Genomic DNA, 17,235 nt, shown 5'->3' with positions numbered 1-17,235 from the left:
TTTTCGATCATATCGATAGTTTAATAGCGAATAAGCCTGCCGTTACTTCTAACTCTGCTAATTCTCAAAATAGTTATTACATTACTTACATGTTCATAAAAATTTGCTGCTAGTACCATTTTTTGCTTATGATACTATTATCATTATATTGTAAGTTATGCAAATTGTATTATTTTATGCGTTGCTATGTGCACCATATGTCTTTTTAATGGTTTTCGAAACGAAAAATAGGAAACAAACAAGTTTATGACAAATAAAGGAGAGAATGAAATCTAGATCCAGAAAATAAGACTGTTCAAAATTGCTTATTTTCCGATCAATGTGAAAAAGGTTCTTTTTTTTGCGAATTTTCGATCAATGTGAAAAAGGTTCTTTTTTTTGCGAACGGCAAATTATTTTTGAAATCTAATCGAAGTATGAGCCAATCCTCAAAAATCAATGAGTCTGGAAGTATTTTCAAAATGAATGAAAAGTGATAAAATGACAAAGAAAATTCGGAAATCATGAAAACTGCTATTATCATAGTACCTTACAAACACAAACATAAAGCACTACGACAATTTCTGTTCCATTCATATTAAGATGACAGACAGGAGCAGCCTAATGATATCGAGATCGACAACCAACACTGAAAACAGCCAAGTACTATGTCAAAGCACGGAAAAAAACATTTTAGGCACTACTCAGCTTCTCGTCTATATCACTCATAATAGCCTTCAACCGCTGATATTGTTCTCCTGATAGACTAATACCTTTACGTCCCGGTTTTAGTTCACCACTACCCTGAAAACTGACTTTTTTTATGGTACTGAAAATCTGAATAAAAGGGAATATAAAAGCATTAAAAATATATATAAATTAAAGTTATCAAATGCTGAAGCGCAGTTGTGGAATCTGTTTACCAGCTCAGAAAAAATTACATTCGTAAAACATTTTCAAACTCTCAGTCTTAAAATAGTTTGCAAAAACGGAAAGGAAATTGGAGATTTTCATTCCTAACTTTCAAATTCTAATTAAACATTTACAAATTACAACTCAGTAATGAATTGAAAACATATTTATATAGATCTTTTTCTGAAAACACACAAGTAGATCTTTTTCTGGTGCACTCCTTTCCACTTAATGACGACCTACTGAGCTATCCTAACTCAAACTTCACCTTCCATGTCTACTGGAAGAAACCGAAACAATGCTTCAAATTTTAAAAAGTTGAAGGAAAGGCAAATATTAGAGAAAAATTCAATAATAGAAAATGCAGCACTAGAACTTACCTACGTATAACTCGTCAACAAATGCCTACAGAGAATAGTACATTAGTCATAGATCAAACAAAGCACTAATATAAGAGAAACAGATTTACTTTATCTTGATAATATTCACGAATATCAATCAATGATTTGCCTTTGAAAGAGCGCACAGTTACGAAACGCATTTTGCCCAATTCGAACATCTAGAATTAATTTCCATAATAATGAACAAATTCGCAAATGACCAGTGAAAAACTCGTGCAACTACTTTTAATCTCGTTATTTGAATAGAAAAAAACAAAAAGACTTTTCCAGTATACACTTATATTTTTAGTTTGGTACAAATAATTTGAGCCACATAAAAAAAAAAAAATCTTTTTTATGAAAACTAAAATGTCTACTATCATAATATTTATAAACTAGCATATTTTAAATATCTGTGGTTGGGACTTAAAAAAGTGAAGTGAGAAAAGATACCTCATCACCATCAGCATTCTTGAAACTGCCACCATTAGTTCTACCTTTTTTTACGGGATTTTTATCGATAATACTCTCATCGGAAGTGCTATTCTGAAAACAACAAATATTCATATTAATAATCGCACTAACTGATCATTCTAAATTTTAACAAAAGCACATAATCTCTCAACTACTTATTTACATAAGTTGAAAAAAGATGTACTTTATCCCATTTCACACATTATTTTCAGTGTTATGTAATTCTTTCATATTCTTTATAGTCCAAAAGAAAGTTAATATATGACTTTTTTACGATGAAAATATGATAGGTCAAAATGGAAAATTTTTTTATGACCCATAGAAAATTATATCGATAAAGTAACAAATATATCATAAAAAAAAAAAAATGTGATGAGCATGGTTAAAATTAGCAACAAAATAGTAAAATAGTAATTTTGAAAGATAAATTTTGTAAAAAAATTTGAAAGTTAAAATAAGAAACAAAATAAAAAAAAATGTGATGAGCATGGTTAAAATTAGCAACAAAATAGTAAAATAGTAATTTTGAAAGATAAATTTTGCAAAAAAATTTGAAAGTTAAAATAACAAAACAAAAAAATGGGCACTTCTCTGACACGTTTTGCCTCTTTTTTTCGTCCTTTTTTGCTCTTAGCGCTCGAACTATCAGAATCAGACATCTATCTTTACACTTCTGCAAATTATTAACATAAAATTTAAATAAAAAAGAAAAAGGAAGAAAAAAATACGCGCCGATAAATTAAATCGCAAATTGAAAATAAACCGGGCAAGTAAAAAAAAAAAACGAATCGGAAAACCGGAAATCACATAGAGTAAGAGATATTTCCGGTATTACTAAACAAATAGCTGCAAATCAGTGATTCACATCGTATCGCATTATGGACACAAACCGAAAAACACACTATGAACTGATAACTTTTTCAAATATATTATGTTGGGACTATGATGTCTTCACATATCATATGTTTGTCTTTTTACTGTTATATTTTTATTCGTTATCTATCATTTCTCTCACGATATTGCAATCATTCAAGGAATTTCTCAATCTCTGACTATATACTATTTCGTGATATTTTAACACTCTGTCTGCTCTCCCCTTATTATGTTAGTCTATTTAATCAGAGATCACAAAACTATATTGCATTCTGTGATAATATAATCGATCCGCAGTTAAATTATCAATCAACATATGGATTGAAATTCCGGTTTCATGTCTTCCTGAAAAGGAAGATTATTGCAATCCGGAATGCAATCCGATCAGTAATTTACTACTTATTAATTTATGTATTCAATACATTACATGTGACATTTGTGTATTCATTTTGATAATATTCGATTATTAATGATCTATCCTACCTGTTTGTTTCAATTTTAGAAATCAATAATCCTTGTGTATTTTGGAATCTTAAATATTTTGAATTTCAGATTTAATTAGTTGTTAACTTTTTTTTGGAATGAAATAATGATTGACGAAGAAGATATGAGTCGTTTAGGACAACTAAAAATAGCACATCGAAAGGAACGCAAAGAACTACAATGTAAGTTTGTTTTATTTTAATTTTTAAGTTCTATTTTCGAAATGTTAACAGGATTTTTTCCTCTTTAATTTTATAAAACTTTTATTAGTTACATTAAATTGTTAAGATAAAATCATTATTTGCAAATTGTTAATTTTAATGAAGAGTTATAGCTGAACTCAACTTATGAATATTTATTTGATTCGAACGATATCATGAATGATAGTATAATTAATGTTAATTATAATTAAAGCATTGATACTGTGCATATTTCAGCCAAGATAATGAGTATGAAACATTCAATTTCGAACAGTGACAAAAAACGGAAAAAAGAATTAGTAGCAGAAATAGCAAAAATGGAAGAAGAAATGAAAAAACGCCATGAAGAGGTCCTTCTTTTCATTTTTAGATAATAATTAGGACAAATACTTGTGCCGTTTATAATAATATTCTAATGACATTCTTTTACTAATCATCTGAATATTTAAATATTAATCGGGATAATGTTTTAATGAATACTTTAAACTATACTGTTGATCAAATGTTTATATCAAATGAAAATTTTTATATTTATATCAATATATTTATAGCAGTTTATATCAAATGTCAAATTTATATATTTATAGCAGTTTATATCAAATGAAAATTTTGATCCAGTTTTACTAATTAGATCTGTCAAATAATTAAACAATTACTTGACGAGATACTCACTGCTAACTTCAAAATAGATATTCAGGTAGATATTAAGTTCATATAGACGCAGTTTATTTCATTCCATAATTTTGAAACAGTGTATTATAATCACCAACGGAAGCTGTCATATATCAAAGATGAGACATTTGGGATTCGTGCACAGTATTTTAAAATATTATAATTTAGGAGTTAGCAGAATTAAATCCATCGTTACCAGAAGAATCTGTAGAGTCAATTATTGTAGAAGAACGTGAAGAAAAACAGCCACGCATCTCGAAAGCTCAAAGAAGACGAGTAAGTTACAGAATTTTGATATTGATAACATTATTCTATTTCTTTTATTTTTGCCATCGATATTTTATAATATCCATCGAGGGAAATTGTACTATACAAACCTGAAAATTAAGTTAGATATATATAATATAAAAAATTAAGTACTTTCTGATGATAACACAATGTAGATACTACTGGACTCAAGATTTTTTTTTAATTATTTGAGTGCCCTCAAATTTTGAAAATTTTTTTAATTGCAGAAAAACTTCATACTATTTTGTATTTATAAAAGTACTGTGTTATATTTAACATCCCAGAAGTAAAAATATCATTCTTTATCTATAAGTGAATTTCATGAAAATTTAGGAGAAAAAAGCCGAACTTAATAAGAAACGGGAAGAAGCAGCAGTACAAGCTGCAATTGATGCGGAAAGTGCACCTCGTATGATTTTTTTTTTTTTTCTTTTTATTAAAAACTTTTAACTGTCCAGAAATGATATTAAGAATAAGAATTAATGGTTTTGTTCTCTTTGTATGTATTAAGAAAACAATAATAACATTTTTAAACGAAAACAGCTTTTAATTCTCTTCACTTTTGAAACGTTTTAGGGAAACTCGAAAGTGAAGCAATTGAACGATATCTAATGGATCGTGGACTTAAAATATACAATATTGAGCCGGATGGTGATTGTTTGTATAGCGCTATAGCACATCAACTATCATTAGTTACTTCATGCCAGGTTATACACTTATAATCACGTCTAATTACCTTTTTTTTTTTAGCTCATTAAAGATACTGAGATGATTAAACTTAAATGAGTAAATATGAATATGAAAATTTCAATGACCAGTTGAAAGTTTATATTTCAGTTTAGAAATGCAGACATTCGTCAAAAAGCTGCTGCTTATATGCGAACACATAAGGATGATTTTCTGCCATTTTTAATTGATGATAATGGAGAAGCAGTAGATGAGATCGAATTTGAGGAATATTGTATGAAAGTTGAGAAGTGCTGCACAGATGGTGGTGTTTGGGGTGGAGAACCAGAGGTAATTTTAGATTTCAATTGCATAATTTCGGTTATATTTTAACGATGTGATCATGATAATGATATTTTCATGATAATATTTCATTAATTACACGTCATAGTACTATTTCAGTAATTGCATTTAAAATATGAAGTACTACCTGTTTTTATGATTTATAGTTTAATAGAATTTTTTTTTAATGCTTTTTTATGCTAAATTAATTACTAATGACATTTTCGTAGTACTGTTTCAGTAGTTGCAGTATATTTTAGAGAAATAATATATTCTAAGATGCTAATAACAATTTGATATATGTGATAGGAAGCAGAATATCTCCATCTCATACGTTCTTATGATTTGGCTTTTATAGTTTAGATATAACTTAGCTTTTACCATTTCTGCTTAAAGTTATTTTCATTATTAGAATTTGTTTGTATCTGTTGGAGAGTTTTGTTGCAATTCATTTTCTCATTGTCACATATAGTATTTGATTTAGTTTTACTGTTATAGATTCGAGCTACAGCTTGTGCACTGGAAAGACGAATTGAAGTAATTCAACCAGGTGGACGTGTTTTACTTTTTGGAGAAGAATACAGTGACCGAAAACCACTTATTATTACGTTTCATCGATTTGCCTATAATTTAGGCGAACATTATAATTCGACCATTTCGAATATTGCCACTATTTCCTAAAGCTTTAAATCAATAATTTTATGTGATACGAATAATGCGAAAGAATTAAAATTCTATCTACTAGCATAAATTCATTTATTTTGTAGCACAGTAAAGGTGTTAGTGAAATTTTACACTTCGTTATTGCTTAGCATAAAATTGATTAACGTGTCGCATTACTGATTCTAAAATATGCTTACTATACCGGTTTATTTACATGAGTCGTAAAGTGTGCTTATTTTGTACTTTGAACTTTTCAATTTTTTTTTATCTTTTGTTTGTTTTTTTTTTTTTTATATATATATTTTATTTTTTTATATTTCAATTTTTACATTTTGTACTTTGAACTTTTCAATTTTTATACTTGAAGGCTTTCATTTATACATATATTTGCAATTTTTATTGTTTTTTCACGTGCCAAGGAAAATTTTTTTATTCAATGTTTGTTAGCAAATTTTTTTAATTAAATTAAAATATTATGCACATCGTTTGAGATACCTATACTTTCTTGATGAAGGCAGCAAAATAATTAGCCGCAGTTTTTTTTTTTTTTTATTTCAACTTTATATATGGATTTATAGGTAACTATTATAAAATAAATCATTTTCACTTCTTATAATTTAACTTTTTCTAGCAAATTGACAGTAGAGCATGTGTTTCTTTGAAAATTGTTATTTTGAAGATACCACAGATTATCTACATCATCATGTGCAGTCTTTTAATCACTCTGATTTTGAGTAACATTTCAGTTGAAGATGAATCTATTGATATAAAATTTTCAATAGCTTCCTTTTAATTTTTTCTAATTTAATTTTTAAATGTAATTTAGAAACTTTTATTTTGGTCTTGTTCATTCCATGTTGCATATTACGATTCCAATTTCAATAGAGATATTATTTAAATTTTTCATAGACAATTATAACTGTTTGTAATGAACAGCATATTATTTTCATATGTTCTAATTTTAGAATTTTTGTTCAATAAATTTCATGGATTGGCAAGATGAAGGTCCTTTTTTCATTCTTTATCAAAATATATGCTTCATATTTCGTCGTCTGCTACGAGTTACACTAAATTGGTTCATGCAAATGGTAACTGGTAAGACGGAACTTGAAAGAATTGTAAGCATATTTATATGAAATATCAAAATATGAAATTTTGTATGATAGAATTTTATTAAAACCAAAGAAATCAAAAAAAAAAAAAAAAAATGGAATAGTAATAGCAGATTGATAGCAAGAAAATGGTTAAATAATATGAAAATTGAAGCATCAATTAGCTAAGTTAATAATTTCAGCTGATTTGGAGAACCAATAATCGTGGTCAGATTACAGCAGAATTGGAAAAGCTCATTGATGAAGGAGAGTTTTCAATAATGCCGATGTTTTGGGAAGCTGAACAGGAAGACAAACTTGTTAGTTAGAAATTTGTCCGATACTTTTCGAACAGTTTTATTTTGAAGTATTATCTTAGTTGAATTATTATTTATAACGGCATTTTTTAGTTAGAGTTCTTTCATTTTTATTCTATTTTTTCAAAAACTTAACTTCCATCTTTCCATCGTTTCTGAATTTTTTTTGATTAAATATCAAAAGTTTTTTTCTTTTGAAGTAAGTGTTTCCTTAGAAATTATTAGAAAATATTAATTTAGGCAACAGATCTTATCAAGAAATGCTGCTCACAAGTAGACAATGAGCAGTTTAATGAGATGAAAGATGTATTAAAGAGATCATTGAGCCAAATACGTGGCTACCGTCAATTACGTGATCATGTTGAGAATATGTGTAAGGAGAAGTATGATCGTGAAAATGAAATTCATGAAAAAAGGTTAGTTTTTATTTTTTATTTGAGTCTTATGTTTGAATCATATCAATCATATTATATCATATTTTTTGCTATATTTTCATCTTTGTAGATTGCTCAAATTATGGGAACTTTTAATGCCAATGGAAAATTTGGAAGCTAGGATGACGAATCAATGGCAAAAGATTGGATTTCAGGCAAGAAACAAAGAAATTTTTTTTTTTAATTACAAACTTACAATTAGTTCGGTTCTTCTTTTACTAATAAACCTTCTATGAAAATGATAACAAATTACCATCCGTTTAGTCTTCATTTGCTTCAGTTACTTGAATTTAGTTATTCTCATTCAATGTATTCAGCCTTGGACTTTTTTTTTTTTTAATGAAAATGAAATTTTAGAAGTATATACAATCAGTAGTAGCTTATGAATTACGCCAGAGTTCTACTTATAAAAGATAATAAATGGACTGATTTCGTAAATAATTTATGTTTTTCGGGGATTTTTCCGGATTGTTGTAAATGAGAGAATCATTTAGGGTCATGATCCGGCCACTGATTTCCGAGGTATGGGAATTCTTTCACTGGAACAGCTCATTTTCTTGGCGCAATACGATGTTGCACATGCGCAATCAATCCTTTCTCATTCAAATCATCCTTTGTACGGGTAAGCAAATGTTATTTATCAGCTCATTGCTATATTTCATCGTAAATTTCATTTATATTTTTAGTAATTACGCAAGATTTTGACTTTTTTTTTTTTTGAATTTGTCAGAGAGAGAGAGAGAGAGAGAGAGAGAGAGAAGGAAAAAAGGAAGTTTGCATTTCATTGGAAGAGAAATGTGAGAAAATGGTGTTCCTTACTCTTTTGTTTTTTTTTTTTGAAAAAACTCTAAAATCTTTTCAGTTTTCCAATGGCAGTGACAGGAATCAACTTGACAGCTTTGATTAGACAATTACTACAGGTTAATGCATTAAAAATGCACTTCTACAATACTATTTCCGGGACACCAACGATTGACAACTTTCATCACGTTTTTTGTATGTGTTTTATGGAAGTTTATTTACATCATTAGCATTTAAATAATTCAATGTCATTTAAATAATTCAACTTTGATGTGAGCTGTTTATTAAATCTAAATTGAATTAGAATCATATAATGTTTGCATGCTAGTTGTTTGTTTACTAAACTTGAATTAGAATTTTTCGCCACAAAATATGATTTCAGGTCAAGTGTTCAAACTGTTTTGTGCTTTTTGGACTAGAAAGAAACCAGAATTGGTCTATTTTAATAAAGTTAAGGATGATTTTGAAGCCCAATTAATGGTGCATTTACATTCGGAAGAAGCTAACTTGGATAAGTTAGATATACGATCATTTGAGTAACTAATGGTCAAATATTCTATATTTTTTTCAACCTACACCGGTGTAATGCATACTGACATGCTTACACTTTCATTCTTACCGTCGCAATTCATAAATTTTATTGTTTTCAATGGTATATTTGAAGCTCTTATACCAAAATTGGATCGTTTCAAAACTTTCGCTCCGGGTGGAAACCGGAATCCTACAGCAATATCTAAGCACTCCATCCAGAGTATAACTACATTGGAGTATACAGTCTTTCAATGCAAATGTTGATTCTGTCATTTTTGGCAGTCAGAATAAATTATTCATCGCAAGCTGTCAAACAAAATTATATTAACGGAGTACCTGAAATTCACCAAACCTCAAATAAATAAAAGTTCCAAGGCATACATTGCTTATCATGTCAAAATTTGCCTTTCACATCTTTTACACGAAATCACCTCCCGATTTGTTTGTAACTAAACCGGAACCGAACCCAAAACCTCTACTAGCAAAAACATGTGGTACATTCGTTCAAGATGACATGATAAGCATTATAGTGGGCGATTCCAAGCAAATATCTCACATGAATTCAAAATCAGCCAACATATCGCACAGTCACCAAAATAGAGATTCAAACCAGTTCAACTTCTGAAGATCGCTTCTTTACAGCGATAAACTTGCTGCTCAACTATATGTTCAAAAATCTTTTCAATGCAGTTTTGCAAGTTGAGGATTCATTTCTATATACAATGCACGAGCAATAATTGAAAAAGTACTAGAATGGACACGAACTATAAATTAAAAAAAAAAAAAGAAAAAAAAAGAAAAATACATAATAACGCAACATGAATTTAAAGGGGATAAAGGAAGACGTAAAACAAGTTGCTCCTCAGCGCTACAGCCAAAAGAAAAATACTTCAGCACAGGGACTTCGAAAGTTTCTCAACCATCATGAGTTAAATTTAATTTAATACATTTCACATCGTTTCATCTTCATCGTCATTTTATTCATTTAAAGCCGAGCTTCAACTTGATTGGCGCCCTCATTGTTCCACCTTTATTCAGTATCGCTTGCTGCTCACTTTTGGTTAACATTTCGCGTTCTTGAATCAGCGCATTTCGTTCCATTTCTAGTTTGCTCTTCGTTTCCAGCATTAATAAGCGCTCCTGCTTCTGAAAAAAGGACTTTTAACTAATAGATTACAAAAAGAGAGAAAACAATGATTCAAAATAACCCAAAACTATGTGCACACGATGGAAACGCCTAAGAAACTAATAATCAGCGGCCTACCCGTGACTAAAAACACCACTACAAGAAATGTGTTGAAACCAACAATTGCCAAATCAGGATTCTAAAAAAAGCTCATATTTGAATGAACATACAGCTCGTAAGTAGTACGAATTCGTGTACTTCGCTTTGGCGTTGCAACAGTTTATCGGCCAACGGAACACCTACTAGTAGCTTGCCTGTTGTAGTATCCCAGCGATATCACGCAGCAGTGTGTATTTCCAAGTACTGTGCAAGGTATGTGCACATTATGAATTTCCTCCCGAAATACCACTATTCTTTGTTGACCCCTTTTAAGTCAACAAAGAATAGTGGATGCTAGTCAATATCAGCTGATTTAATTATTTACAAGTAATTCAAAGTAATTCAAACAGCTGCTGCGAGATTGATTTGTGCTGAAATTGTGCAAAAGCCTGAAACATGGCGATAACGGAAACTACATCACTCATTATGTTAATCTAAGTGTATATCCATGTAAAGCATTTTAAGACTTTACCAATTTCTTTTCTGTTTCCTCCAATTCTTTCATTTTATTCTCCAAATTTTCTTCAAGTTCTATGCATCGTTTTTTTGACTCCTCCTGCAAATATTATTTAGGAAAACTAGATTCAACCATTCGAATATTTAACGATGTTGACCATCGTTATTAGGTCAAGGAAAAAGAAAAAAACGTGCATTCTTACTCTTCCATAATTTTCATGGGGTTTTAGGCAAATCACTCTTTGAATTTCAAAAGCATTTCTGTTGACGAAAAGGCTGTAAAAGAGTTTTAGCTCACTTCTCTTTTTCGACTTTCTTCCACTTCGTGTATCATTTCTTGCTCAATCTGCGAACGTAACCTGGATTCCAGGTCTGCGCGTGCCTTGGCTACGCGTTCCTGAACCAACAATTCCAAATCAGCTACTCTTGCACTCACCTACAAGGAAATGTTTCAGAAAAACAGGAAAGAAATGTTCTTTCGTTCGAAAAATTTGCAAGTCTTGCGCTGCAATATGATGGCAACCATTGATTTAAAAGAAGCTTTAAACAAAAAAACGTTTGATGATGCCAAATAGCAGAGCAAAGCATACAAACTTTCCAAAATGAACATTAGTCAATTACAAAATTAAGATCTAATTTTCAAAAAATACCATTGATGTGGTCGGACTCCATAAATGAATCCTTCCAGCTAATTAGCGGCCGCAAGGTGCACACACACAGACAGCCTTTCTCCATTCTTCAATATTCTTTTTTTGTGTGACACCTAACATGGTGTTAAAACGAAACGTAGCATAAACTAACTTCTTAAGAACCCGAACTATAAATAAAGAACTGGGAATGCTTGCATCCGAAAGTAGAGATCTGGCATGAAAATGAAATTATTTCCGTTCCACTTTTTGAAATTTCTAAGACTCGAATCCTTCAGTCCTAACTTTGAACACTAAAAAATATTTGCATCTCAAACTAACTACGCGAACTAAGTAGCTTTCCCAATCTTTCGTGCAACATTTTATTGTATCTTACTAGGCAGTCATTAAGAAAAGTTACTTGAAGCGTGCATAAGGCCAAGAAAACCTAAGTTGGAACAATGTTACTAAATAAGTCCAAAATTGTAATCGTGAATCAGATGCATTTCTTTAATAACAAATAGCAAAGGTAACTAAAGCTACCGCAGTAGCAATTAAGTAAAAACAGCAACCTTTCAAATCCCACATCGGTTGACCACAGCTGACAGTATGACCAGAAACAAAATTTTTGGTAACCGATAATTAGTGATAGTAAAAACAGAAATCTCTAAACAACACACGCACAAGACATAGAAAAAATATTACCTGCTCAGTGACCCTTGCATCCAACCAATCTTTGGCTGCTTGACTTAGCTGCGATGCATCAAATTTCACGCCAGCCCCTAATTCGCTAACCAATGCTCCTAGCGATGTAGACGGTGAATTTGAACTACCATTTCTGAAAGCATAGTCATTATCAATATTTATATCATAAATGGTATGAAAGTACATACACATTAGCAACATCGACTATTACTTCATTAGATGCATAGAATTTTAAGCCAAAATCATTTGATTAAAAAAAAATTGAATTTCTGGCACTCCATGTTTTACACACCATACGTACCACAGTGAATGCTCACTTCTACCATGGCAAAATTTACTTAGTTCTGTTCCAAAGTCGGTTATGCAACCGCTACAGTTCGATTATTCGAATTTCTTAAATTTGCTGCTCCTTTTTTACATTATCAAACAGCCTGCTACCCTTCCCAAATAACACTGTAGTGCACAATCATTTCGTGGACAATTTTTTAAGAGGAAAACTAATTAACCAATTCATCAAAAGATATTCATTCGTTTATTAAAGTCTTCAATCAATAAAATGATACATTCGAACATTTTCCCAAAACTTTATAATACCTGGAAATGGTCAATTTCCGAAACGAGCTTTTATTAAACCCATAAAACATATTTTAATCATATTTTTGGAAAATCGTAACTACATTATACTTAGTGAAAATATGGCCAATACAGCTAAGCTTACACCAACTCATACTACTGATATACGCTCTACTAAAAACGAGGTATTCATAACTTACTGCTAAAAAAAAAAAAATTTTTTTTTTAGATTTTCAAGAATATAAACTTAAAACTATCTTATTACGAATTACTAAGTACAGTAAAGCAAATCAAAGAGAAAAGGATAACTTTTACATATAAAAGTTGAATATTTACTGTTTCCAACTTACACCAAAGTACTAACTCCTAACAAATCTTAAATCACATACTCACTTAGTAAAAACTTACATTTACAAATTTAAAAAAGTAGTAAAACATATATTATCTCTCTCGCAATATATTAATTTCATTGGATGCACTTACCCTCGTTTTTCTCTTTTCAGCAGTGACTCGATTTCATTTTCAGAAGCGGAATGATCAGAATCACGTCTTCGTCGACGATCCTTATCTTTGCGATACCGCCTATCACGATCTCGACGCTCGTCACGTGAGCGGGAACGTGAACGACGCCTACGGTCACGCGATCTACTACGAGGCATTATTTCTTAGCTGCAATAAAGGTTTGATTAATGAATTCCACCAAAGTCTTCATAGTCCAAAAAGTTACTTGCAATAAAAGTATGGTGCTAAATTTAACAAGCCGCAGGCAAGGCAATTTAACCACTCCCAATCAGAAACTTTACACTGTACAAACTATCGATCATTCCACTTTAAAAGATAGGCATATAATTTCAACTACAAGAATGAACAAGCAGCCAAAATTATCAGCTTCCATTGGATAGGTGGGATTCTTTGATTATTTGATCGTTTTTGTTGTTAGGATTATATGTCAAAAGGTTACTGATACTATCCTAAATAATAACTAATCATAATTTCTAAATTAGCAATCTTTTGGAATTAATCCGGATGACAGTGACATTCGTGATTTTTTAACCTAGTTAAATTGTCAATATGTGTATTACTTCTATCAAATTTTCATTGATGACCTATAGTTTGAGTTACTCAGGAAAAGTGCTACAAATGCAGTCAAAATTTTCTTTACTGACACTGTTATTGTTGCATCAGTTATGTTTTTTTCAGACAGCAATTTCAGACAGCAAAAAAGGTATATTTTTTCATGTGGAAAGCAATAGATTTGTTGAATGTCATTCATATGAATAAAATACCCATAAAATACCCACCCGAAAACCTTCAATTTACCCAACAGTAGGGGAAACACCAACAAACTCAACAATAAATACCCATAACCTAATCATAAGAGTCAATGCCTAATTCTAGCCAACACCGTAGTATTACATTCATCATCAAAATATAGCGTTCCAAGACCTTGTCAATAACTTGCAGCTCTTTTACTTCTACGGTATGAGACATATTTGGTTGTAAATAAATTTTAAATTTTTTGAAAAATTTCAAATAAATTTTAGGAACTACCTACTAATAATCAATTTCAATTTATCATTTAATAATTTAGTAGTAATTTTTCAATTTGACTTACTATTATTGTTAATAATTTCTTATTTAATTTCTCATTTTATAAATTATAATTTATCAATCGATTAATCATATTTCTCTCACCTAATTTTCATTTCTTTCTTACATTACTCTTCGAATTTACTTAAATAAAACAAAAAAAGAAGTTAAAATTAAAAATATTCTCACAATTATACATTTATATTCATGCATATACTCACGCATATATCACTAAGTGCTCACATGCTCACGTACGTGAGAAAGATTTCTCTATACGTACCAATTCATTAACTTAAATTCATAATATACTTAACTATACTTACTATATAACTACACTTACTTTTGCTATATACTTAAACTGTACTTGCTATGATCTTTGATCAGTGAGAGATTAATTTTTAGTTTCATCGATTGCTGTAGAAATTTAAATAATCAAAGAATGATCTAGTAGTAGTAGAAAATATGAAATGACATAATGTATTGTATTGGTCATCTATGATGACAAAGATAGGTGACAAAAGGTTTTGCTCATTTTATCAATAAAAGATTATCAGTTATTATCAGTAATATTGACATCTCTCTTGAGTAATTCTCTGATATTATTACCTCATTAATTGTAAAATTAATTTTCAATCAATGCTTATTAATTCATTAATTTCTTCTGTGATTTTATTTTATTCTTTTTTTGGAAATTTTACTTATTATTCTTTTTTTTTGAAAAATTTTATTTTATTTAAAAATTATTTCACAATCATTTCTCATCTTTTCTTTATGGAAATGAAAATTAGATGTCACTTTTTTATTCATCTGAAATTGACAACTTACTCTTCTTTTTTTTTTTTTTGCATTTTATATTAACTAGTTAATCCTATTAAAATTACTACTATTCGATGAAGCAAAATGATGGTTTACCTATTTTTGTTCAAAAAGCAGTAAATTTAAAATGTTTGCTTATCACTTATCATTTAAATTTTAGCAGGGAAAAAAGAAAGAAAAAAAGGAATGATATGTAAAGTAATTTAAAATTAATTTAACTCATTAAATTTATGATGCAAGTTATTATAGCTTCAAATATCAAATACAAATTTCATTTTATACACATTCATTTTTCTCATTTTATTTCGATTGTTAAAAAAAAAAAAAATTTTTTTTACATTAATTTAATAATTATTTTTTTTTTTGGTCTTTACTTGATATCATTTTTTTTTTTTTTTGATATCATTTCTCAAAATAAGACATATTTCTAGATAATGAATTTAGTAAACATATTTCTAGATAATGAATTTAAGGTCCATCATAATTATGCATAATAATAATTGCTATGAAATTAGAATAAATACAAATGATAAATCAAATTTTAATTTGAATTGAACTAAAATGAACTGAAATGAATTGAATTGAATTGAGTTGAGTTGAGTTGAACTGAAGAAATGAGCAATTTGAATTGAATTGAATTGAGTTGAGTTGAACTGAAGAATTGAGTTGAGTTGAACTGAAGAAATGAGCAATTTGAATTGAATTGAATTGAGTTGAGTTGAACTGAAGAATTGAACAGCTGACGATTTTTGATGATTAAGCTTTTGCAATTATTGTTTTTTTTTTTTTGTTGTTATTAGCAAGAAGAGGTGGAAAAGCAGTGAAATGGATTAGTTCAAATTCAATTTCTACCCTCAAGGGGGATTTAGCTAATTTTGATATCATTTCCCATTAGATTTTAGAACCATAACATACTTATACTTCGTTTTTTATTTCATTTTGTTGTCAATAAATTTTCATTCACTGATTTTATTAACATTTTGTCAGAAACATTCCATACATATATGATGGAAAAAATGTGAAAATGCTTGCGGAATAATTTTTAAATACAATAATTTAATACTTTCTTCTATTTTTTTACTTTTCTTTTTTTTTGATATTCAAAAAATTTATTCATTCTTGATTGTAACTATATATATTATTAGCTGTTTATTAGCATTTCTTTCCTTTTTTTTTATTTTTTTTTTTTTTTATTTTTTGTTCTTTAACTTTTAAAATATAATATCAAAAAATTAATATTTCTTATTTGAAAAAAAAAAAAAGTAGGAAAAAATTTCTATTTTTTTAGTTTTATTATAGTTTATAATTTAGAATGTTTGTTTTTTTTTTTTTTTTTTCGTTATTTTTGAAAAATATAAATATTATTAGTAAAATTCTATTTTTTTTTTTTTTTTTCACAATACTTCAAATCATTTCGTTTTTTCTTTTCAATCATATTAAATTTTAAAAGTTCAATTTTTAATTTTAACCATTTTTTTTCCTCTCCCTCTCTCTGTTTAACAAATATGAAGAACGTGAGAAAGTGACTTTTTTTTTTTGATTTTTTTTGATTTTAAAAACGTCAATTTAAATTAATTGATGTATGATGAAGGAAGAAAGAAAAAGAAAGTAAAATTTTTTGACTAAATCAATCAATTCTTTCTGTCTTTAACTTTGTTAAATTTTGCTTATTGCTAAATTAGCATTTTCATTTGAATGAAAATGCTAGTTGTTAATTTAATTGAAGTTAGCGAAAATTTTTTTTTTTTTTAAGAGATTTATTTTAATGTACTTTTAAGCTAAAGCTAAAATTTTAGCACACTGTACAAACTTTCTCTCTCTCTCTCTCTCTCCCTCTCTTTTTTTTTTTTTTTTTTTTAAACCATTTCATTTTTAGATTTTTTATAAAAGAAACGAATTTCTAAAAGTTATCCAATGTCCATTAAAAATTTTAGCATTGCAAGGAGAGAATGAAAACGAAAGAAGCCATTCTTACTAATTTAATATCATTTTTTGTTTATTTTTTTAATTCGATCGAAATTTGAATATTACATGCAAAAGAAATATTTGTATTACTATTTTGAAATTTGTATTAATAT

General features: G+C 28.8%; 4 protein-coding genes and 1 non-coding gene across 5 annotated transcripts; 2 read left to right on the top strand and 3 right to left on the bottom strand.

Moving 5' to 3' along the window:
- Positions 1-672: 672 nt before the first annotated feature.
- Positions 673-2,404, bottom strand: Bm5768 (RNA polymerase II transcriptional coactivator, putative; the record flags this gene model as incomplete). The annotated part of the gene is made up of 4 exons (XM_043075872.1): positions 673-783; positions 1,361-1,450; positions 1,725-1,817; positions 2,333-2,404. 4 exons carry the CDS (start codon positions 2,402-2,404, stop codon positions 673-675), a joined length of 366 nt encoding a protein of 121 aa, XP_042931806.1.
- An 803-nt stretch (positions 2,405-3,207) lies between these two features.
- On the top strand, positions 3,208-5,950 carry Bma-otub-3 (OTU-like cysteine protease family protein; the record flags this gene model as incomplete). Its single annotated transcript, XM_001891924.1, has 7 exons — positions 3,208-3,283; positions 3,539-3,651; positions 4,142-4,249; positions 4,595-4,670; positions 4,838-4,968; positions 5,099-5,278; positions 5,768-5,950. The coding sequence occupies 7 exons, from the start codon at positions 3,208-3,210 to the stop codon at positions 5,948-5,950; spliced, it is 867 nt and encodes a 288-aa protein (XP_001891959.1).
- Positions 5,951-6,918: 968 nt separating this feature from the next.
- Positions 6,919-9,115, top strand: Bm7780 (MGC69076 protein, putative; the record flags this gene model as incomplete). Its single annotated transcript, XM_043075871.1, has 7 exons — positions 6,919-7,050; positions 7,227-7,343; positions 7,581-7,756; positions 7,845-7,929; positions 8,269-8,396; positions 8,637-8,770; positions 8,958-9,115. The coding sequence occupies 7 exons, from the start codon at positions 6,919-6,921 to the stop codon at positions 9,113-9,115; spliced, it is 930 nt and encodes a 309-aa protein (XP_042931805.1).
- A 972-nt stretch (positions 9,116-10,087) lies between these two features.
- On the bottom strand, positions 10,088-13,410 carry Bm4084 (LD06138p, putative; the record flags this gene model as incomplete). The annotated part of the gene is made up of 5 exons (XM_001891922.2): positions 10,088-10,252; positions 10,864-10,947; positions 11,146-11,283; positions 12,179-12,311; positions 13,235-13,410. 5 exons carry the CDS (start codon positions 13,408-13,410, stop codon positions 10,088-10,090), a joined length of 696 nt encoding a protein of 231 aa, XP_001891957.1.
- Bma-mir-5874 lies at positions 10,625-10,693 on the bottom strand. The gene has a single exon (XR_006228179.1). It is a non-coding gene; the product is annotated as a pre-microRNA Bma-mir-5874 (primary transcript).
- Positions 13,411-17,235: the final 3,825 nt, after the last annotated feature.

This window comes from Brugia malayi, assembly GCF_000002995.4.
Source record: "Brugia malayi strain FR3 genome assembly, contig: Bm_v4_ChrX_scaffold_001, whole genome shotgun sequence".
In the NCBI taxonomy this organism is placed as follows: Eukaryota; Metazoa; Nematoda; class Chromadorea; order Rhabditida; family Onchocercidae; genus Brugia; species Brugia malayi.
Note: the sequence above shows the minus strand (reverse complement) of the source record. Positions and strands in the feature narration are given on the sequence as shown.